Source organism: Natrix helvetica (assembly GCF_964273705.1).
Source record: "Natrix helvetica genome assembly, chromosome: 2".
Lineage (NCBI taxonomy): Eukaryota > Metazoa > Chordata > Lepidosauria > Squamata > Natricidae > Natrix > Natrix helvetica.
The window spans coordinates 224,905,621-224,913,870 of record NC_138552.1 but is presented as its reverse complement, the minus strand read 5'-3'; the positions used below and the strand labels follow the sequence as shown (position 1 = coordinate 224,913,870).

Sequence of the window (8,250 nt, the reverse complement as noted above, 5' to 3'; positions counted from 1 at the left end):
ACTTCTTTCCATATTCAAATGTGGGTTAGAGACCTTTCCATTTGGCATACTTGAACTTGGAACCCTGCCAAGGTTAAGATTAGGGTTGAATTGTTCCAATTATAGTGTATGATCTTAAAGGCAATTCTAAAAATAAGTTCTAGTAAGTATACAAGAACCCAATTTTAAAATCTCTTTCTAGGCACTGATATTTAGCAGTATATTTGTATCAAAAAGGGTTGTTTTTTTTTAAAATCCTTTGAGTCAATGTTGTCTCCTAACAATTGCCTGGCCAAGTTCCTACAGCTTTCTTGACAACATTTAAAAAGTAGTTTGCCATTGTCTGCTTCCAAGGGCTGAGAATGGGTGACTGGCCCAAGGTCAACCAGCTGGCTGTGTGTGTAAGGCAGGACCAGAATGCCCAATGCTTTAATCACTCCATTGAACTGGCTATCTCAAAAACAACAGGGATTTATATTAATCCCTGGAGTTTTTAATCTAACAATCTTAATTTAGTGTTTTAGACTTCCCACCACCACTTCAGGGAGATATGCATTGTATAATTTGCTATGGGATTAGCTAAGGGAGTGGAATTAGGTTTTTTTTTGCTTGTTTGAAAAGTAAACACAAGATACAAAACTGAATTTGTTAAAAGCCAAATTACTCTTACCCACATTAATTTCAGGAACATACAACACTTAATACATAAATCTGTCGTCCTTAACAGCTTGATATCCGCAGTCCTGTACACTCCACATGCAACTATTTAAATACTATTTTATGCGTTTTTAATAACGGGGTGAGGAAAGTCTACACCGGGGAACGTAACAAGGGCGGGCTTTTTTTTTTTTTTTTTGCTCGAAGGAAAGGGGATTCCGGTGGCAGGCAGAGCAGCGTCACGTGGGGATCGAGGCAGGAAGCGTGCTGGTCTGCAGGCCTTTCTGTTTATCCCCTGTTCTTTGGAGCGGCAATGGAAAAGTTTGCAAGCCCGGGCAAAGGCAACGGCTTGCGCCTCTCGAAAGCGGTGAAACCGGGCGAGTTGCTGTATCGCGCGGCGCCCTTCGTTTACATCGTCAGCAAGAAGCGCCTCGGAGACGTGTGCGAACATTGTCTGCGCAGGTATTGGCTGAGCCTCATTGCTGGTACTCTAACGCGCCGCCTTCTCCTTCCGTTTTTGCTTGCCGGCAGCGGAAAAAGCCGGCCGAGTTCTAGTCTCTTGCAGAAGCTAAAGCTATTTGAGTCGCCATATATAGTTCTGTGAGCCGTCACAGTTAATGTAGCACGACTCAGCAAGAGAGTAACCTTAGACAAGAACAGGATAATTCTGCATTGTATTTTTTTTTAGGGGGGGAGAAAACCTCATCGGTTGAGTTTCTACTAACTTTAAATCTGGGAAGTGGCCTATGGCGGGATGCGGAAGGATTTTTGCAAGCACCCAGCTCCCTGGAATAGGTGTTTTTACCTTTTTTTTGGGGGGGGGGAACCTTAAGCCAAGTATTTCCTACCTATATACTTCGATCATGGAGATTTATGCACAGAATCACAAAGATGTAACTAAAATATTGATGTAAAGCACTAATAGTTATTTCCCGGACATAGACAAGGAAGCTTATACATCCGGTATAGCAGGGACATTTTCATTCAGTAAATGTTTTCCTCCATTACTTTTTGTAGCAAACATAATAATTTCATGTACTGTATTAAACCACGGTTTAATTTTAAGTTAGTATGTTGTGTGAATCCTGATTTAAGAAAATGTATTTAGCTTGTCATAGCTACGATGAGTTCATCATATAGCTAGTCCTCAGTTAACTATGTTCAGAGTGCATTAGGAGTTACGGTGGCACTGAATGAATGGTAGTTAGGCCCAGTTGTGGCAGTTATGGCCATTGCAGTGCCCTCATGATCATGCATTAAAAATTCAGGCACTTACCTAGCCTTTCTTGCGAAACTTCAAAGTGTCAGGAAGGCCACTCACAATTTAGACAAGGTGGGAAGAAGCATTGGAGGAAGAAGACAGTGGAGATAATTGAGAGTTGCAGGGCGGCCAAAAGATAGAGATGAAAAGGAAGGCAGGTGGATGAAGAGAGAACAGTCCTGTATCCCTTACTGACACTTAGGACTTGGACAGAGCAAGCTGGAAATGACTTGGATTGGAGTATGTCCTCACCAAACAACTGGGTGGGATTCAGTTAATGACAGCAACCAGGACTGCTGTTGCTATGTGAAGTCGTGCTTTATTATTGCATTGCTTAGTAGTGGAAATGCCAGTCTCAAGTGCCAGCATTAACTGAGGGCTACCTATAAAGAATCCCTCATCAGTGTTAATTCAAATATCAAATATTCTGGCCATAATCACATTGAAAATAAAAACAAAATAAAGTGTTTCTATCTATTGGAATTACGATTCCTGGGTAGAGGCAATTATCAGGTGGTCAATATGTACATTTGGAAACACTTCCTATGTTCTGAAAGATAGCTTTAGTTCACTATGTTGAGTTTTTGTTTAACACATACCAGTTAATATTAATTAAGCAATATAAGGAAATGTATAATATTTATAGCGTATTCCAATCTTAAGATCTTATGTCACAACAAAGTTCATCAAAGGTACCACTCACTTAGCTAAGGGCCAGCCCCTCAGTAAGATACTGCTTTTGTCTTTTGGGGAAAAAAACCCCCAGATTATATATTAAACTAAGGACAGCCTTAACTTAGATTGGAGTATCTTCCAAAATGGAAGACCCTATAGAAGGCCTTTTGCCTAATTGAAGCCTGATAAACCCCACAAAAAAGGAAATATGAACAGGTTCTCTTTAAACAGGGCTGTCAAACTTGCGGCCCGTGGGCTGGATTGCATCACGCGCTGGCCACCCAAAGGGGGGAAAAGTTGTGATACGTCACATGATGATGTGAGTTTGATATCCCTGTCTTTATGTGTGCCAGCCACCTGGTCTTTGGGTTTCCAGCACCCCAGCACGGGTGAAGACCATTTGGCCGGCACGCATGAATGAAGACGAGATGGCCAGTGCGCACATGCGCCCAGCTACCTGGTCTTCAGATTTCCGGCACGCCAAAGCACGCACATGCACATTCCGGTTTGGGCACTCGGTGCCAAAAGGGTTCTCCATCACTGAACTAGACCAAATGCGTAGATTTGATTTTGGCAAGGTGTTACCTAATAGAGGTACATTGTAAAAGGCTTTAAAGGGGAAACCAGAATTAACCCCAGGAGCTTGTTGCAGTCCCTTCAAAAGAGGCTTTCTTCCTTGATAAGGGTGACCTGTTAGGAGTCTAGCTTCTGCACTGTGTACAGGTTGCCTGCAGTGTACAGTATTGCAGTTGTGAAACCATGTCATGAATTAATATTGCCAGGGAATCTTAAATCATAAATCATAACTGACATGTCACCTGAGACTGAGCAAAAAAAAAAGGGAAAATACTCTTTTCCCCCTCCCCACTGATTACTGATTTGTACTCTTTGGAGATTTAGTTGGGTATCTGAAGTACCTGAATATCCATGTTGGAATCCAATTCTTACAGGTGAAGGAAGACATTGAGGTTAGAATATTAGTCCTGGAAGATAACATAACTGAGATGTAATAATTGTAAGGAATGAAGATGATGTAGGAAACATCAATTCTCAGAAAAAAAGAGAACTATTACATTAGCACAGACCAGGTGTTTCCCAATGCCACCAAGAGAATAGCTAAGTATCTGCTAAGATAACAAGGTAGAGGAAAGAAGTCTAGAACTGAAACTCTGAAACCCTGGCCTATATACACGGAAAGCTCTGACGTATGTTCTGCAGTGACTGTGTATATCTTCCAGAATTTCCCCAAAAAATCCAACCCTGGGTTAGATACCTCTTTTCTTCTGTGTAAAAAATTTCCAGATTTTTGGAACAACCCTGTTAAAGTAGCAATTTTGTTTAAATGGGGAGAAACTTGTAGGATTTTCTTTCAATAAACCTCCACTGGATGGCAGTAGATGAATGCTGAAAGAGAAGTTTATAATTATTATAACATAACTGCAGTATAATAGATATAAACTGAGACCTGGGTTTTAGCCTTCATTTGTCCTTCAGGTCACTTGTCCTGGTCTGCAGTAGGCTTCAAGGATCTTTCCCACCTATGACACACACCCTGCTCTATTTAATGTTCATGTTTTATTAATGGCCACCTCAGGAAGAGCAGGGGGTAGGGATTGTTAAATGAGGCTGTCTTGCTTAAGAACCTTCACAACATGTGACCATAATGGGCATGCTGCACTATGGGCCTATCTCAAAGAGTATCTATATAGGGTACTCAAGATACACATATACGCAGTGCTGTCTACTAAGAGAGAACGACCGGCCCCTAGGCCCTCAGTGAATTTCCATTGCTGGGTATAGTAGGATAAAGTAGAAGCTGGGTTTCCCTGTTGCTATCCAGCCCTTCACCAATTGTGTTATACTTGTGGGCAGCAGTTTTCTGTATCAGTTGCAATTCTGTAAATTGTCTTTGCAGGCTTTTCCATCTTATCAGTGATCTGTAATGATCTGAAATATAATTAAGAACCCATTGAAGTTGGATGACTTATAAATTCAAAATAACGAAATAAATTGTAGATATAGGAAGAAGGTCTAGTTCATAACTATAATTAGCCAGCTGGTTTAAATGTTAATTTTTTTCACTGTTGAATTTACTTGGTTAATGCAGAATTCAGGAAAAAATCCCAAATTCCCATTGCAGACTCTTCTAACATCTTTTCCACGCTTTCGTCTGCGTAAACTGTGCAATATCGATACACTACTTTATTTCAAGGCATTTAAAATTGAAACAACTTCCTTTTGTTATCTCTTTGATATGAGGGAGAACATTTGTAAAACGTAGGGTTGATACTTAAAAATTGTAAGTGGTGTATTTCAGATTTCAAAGTTTATAAATTTTACCTTTGTCCTCAAAATATATAGGTATAAAAGATCAGAATTGTTACTGGATCTTCCAAAGATGACAGATGCACAGCTAAAAGTGAGAAAATAATTGGGCATAAAAGACAGTTCAGGAAAAGACAGTGTATATCAGGCTTCTTGTCCTGTTTGACATAAACAAATAAAAGCAAAGCATCCACCTACCTCCTTTATATTTCTTTCAAGAATAGTGCCTAATAGGCTTTTGTGAAATGTGAAAATGTTGGATGATTTAGGCCACAGTTGATCTGGAAATGTATACTATCTATAAAAATATGGATAGCAAAAATAGCCTGATGATTATCAAGGATTCTCTAACAATGTGGTAGAGAGTATTTTCCAGTAAGTAGATATTTTATGCTTGATATAGTGCCCAACATTTTGTTATTAGGAGGCTCCATCAGCCTGCTTTCAAAGTTTCAGATAATCCCATTGGCTTTCATTGGGATAAATTGTTTTGTGCATCATGATTTTAGGTGCTACATGGCTCAAGAAAAGGATGAAGTGTTTGTTTTCAGTGGAGCTTTTTTCTGTTGAGGAGTGAGCGATCAAAAATGTAGAAGTAAGATATGGTGACAACACTACCTTTTAGGTAGAAAGTGATTTTAGAAGAAAAATAACGTTTATAGCCCAAAACCTAGCATGCTGTTTTCTCCTTTCTAGTTATCAGTATTAATATGTGACGAACTTAATCATACAAGGAAAAAAACCCATAAGAAACAATAGCTATATGACAAGGGTTTATCCCCCTCGTCTTTTAAAGAAGAAATGATGAATATAGTCCTTATTTATGATCATTTGTTTAACAACCATTCAAAGTTACAGTGCTGAAAAAAGTGAATTACAACTGGTCTTGCACTTATAATCATCGCAGCATCCTTATGATCACGAGATCAAAATTTGGGGGCTTGGCAACTGGTATATATACCGTATTTATGATGGTTGCAGTAAGCCTGTGTCATGTGTTACCATTTGCAACATTCCCAGGGGGCTTTTGTCAAGCAAAGTCAATGCGGGAAGCTGAATGTAAATGTTGTATGAGGGAGAAATTGACTTTAAAATATGGGCAATAGTTATAGCAATATGCAGTTGCAAATTAGTTTCTGTTTATTGTCTTGAGAAGATAAAAGGGATAATGTATGTATATTCACTGAAAGATTTACCTTAGGTTATATTACAATAAGCATACGTATATAAATTCATGTTGTTAGCTTCTCTGGCCTAGAATAATTTTCTTATACAGCTTTAAATATTTATATATCTCTTTTATTATAATATCACTGGGACTTAAACAGCTTTCATAAAACACAGCATTTCAATTTACATAATTTTACTAGAACAGAACTTAGTATATTGTCTTCCATTCATATCATTTCTAGGGATTAAAAATGGTTAGAGAGAAAAATTGCAATGTGATCCTTTGTTTAAACAAAAATATTAGTAATTCCTTTGGGAGAAGCTCCTTTGTTACCCATAAAACTTTTTTTACTTTGTACTCAACAGCTGAAAGGTATTATTATTAATATTATAACTATATAATACTATTTATAATCTTTCCAATGAACAATTATATCAAATATATAATTAACAAGGGAATCTATAATAAAAATCTATTTAAGCACCACTAGTGAAATATAATATTGGCACACAAAACCAAAACCTGGCGATAAAATATCTTAAAAAGGGCAAATTTAGTCTGGTGCTGAAAATATATTGGTATGCTTTCAGTAGGTATGCTTTCTGGATAGAGATTTGATTAATAGGACCCTCTAAATAATCATGTTTTCTTCATTGCTGTCATTTGCCTAATTTTACTTAATGAAGCAGCACGGTGTGTATAGCATTACCACACCCTGCATATCATCTAAACTCTTTCCTCTAGCTGAAGCAGAAATTTTCAACCATTTCCACACCTTTTGGTTTATACATCATGTAAATCCAATGCAAATACTATCATTTGTTTAATAAGCCATTGGTTGAGCATACAGGTTGTGTTAAGCTCTAAGTTATAGTGTAAAAGTCATTGTGGACAAATGCAAACAGTGTGCTAAACCAAAATTAAACAAGTCCTATAGTTTTGAGTGTGTGAGCCTGGAGTTAGCTTTTCTTCTTATATTAGACAAGAAGCTTGTATTATTCACACAATTAAAGGCTTGGAAAAAAGGAAGACACTGATCACATATTAATATAATCATCTGTGTCCTCAAGGATCCCTTTTTGTGATTATCAGAACCATCTGCAATCATTAAAAAGTGATAGTTTAACATGGTTTTGTGATGGATGAAACTATAGTGTGAATCCTAAATACATATTACAATTAAAAAACAAAGGATTCCTGAAACACACACATGATAGACAATCTATCATGTAACCTAAAGTCTCCTCCCTCGCAATCAAATGTTAAGTATGGCAATTTCTTTTTTGTCATAAGGTTTCTAAAATTAAGATAAATATAACTGGAATAGTTTTTATGTGTTTATAGTTGAAATATTTTTAAATAGTTGGAAATCAGCAAATGCATTTTAAAGTAATTAATAGATTTCATCACTGGCTCCTTCAAAATGTGAGTCTCTAAAATCTCTTGCACTAATTGATCTGTACTCTTTTTTTCTGTCAATAAAAATTGTTGTTCGTCCAAATATCCAGTCTTATCCTTGCCTTCAAAGCTTGTTACTTTTCAAAATCCATTTATGCCTTTACACTTCGTAATGTGATTTACTATCTGCCTTGACTATACATGTGTTTTTACAATAATTGCAATATCTACTGCAGTTAATAGATGAGGAGGTGCCTCAAGGAAGAAACTTTGCTTTTAGGCCAAAATGTGACAGGATGTATTAGTTTAGATTCTACAGTTAACACATCTAGTGTTTTGTTGTGCATGTGTATAGTTACAAGTACTACCGTATTTTTCGCCCTATAAGACGCTCCGGAATATAAGACGCACCCAATTTTAAAGGAGGAAAATCTAGAAAAAAAAGATTCTGAACCAAATACTGTAGTAAAATATTTTATATCAACTGTATAAAGTTAACAGCAGTTTAAGAACAATTTTATGTCCCCCATTTTTAGATGACCCAGGCAATGTTCCCTCTAATTTTTTTTCAGTGTGAGCAGAAAAGTATAGTATTTGAGCGGCATTTTTATGCCTGAGCAGCACCTGAATTTTTTTCACAGGTGTCACCTAAGACAACAACAAAATCAGTATTATTTGAAACTCAAAGTTATGTTTATTCAAGGTACCCGCTTAATTAAAAGTGTTATATAGTATCACTTAACAACGCTCCTGCTTAGTAACCAAAATGTTGGGTCAGGAACTC

The 8,250-nt window shown here is 37.3% G+C and overlaps 1 protein-coding gene across 3 annotated transcripts in view; it reads left to right on the top strand.

The window, feature by feature from the left end:
* The first annotated feature begins 862 nt into the window (after window positions 1-862).
* Window positions 863-8,250, top strand: part of SMYD3 (SET and MYND domain containing 3) — a 325,846-nt gene continuing 318,458 nt past the window's right edge. For all 3 annotated transcript variants that reach the window (XM_081942754.1, XM_081942753.1, XM_081942752.1), the window contains exon 1: window positions 863-1,098. In XM_081942754.1, coding sequence (XP_081798880.1) covers window positions 950-1,098 — 149 coding nt within the window. In that variant the 5' untranslated portion in view covers window positions 863-949. The remainder of the gene's footprint in view (window positions 1,099-8,250) is intronic.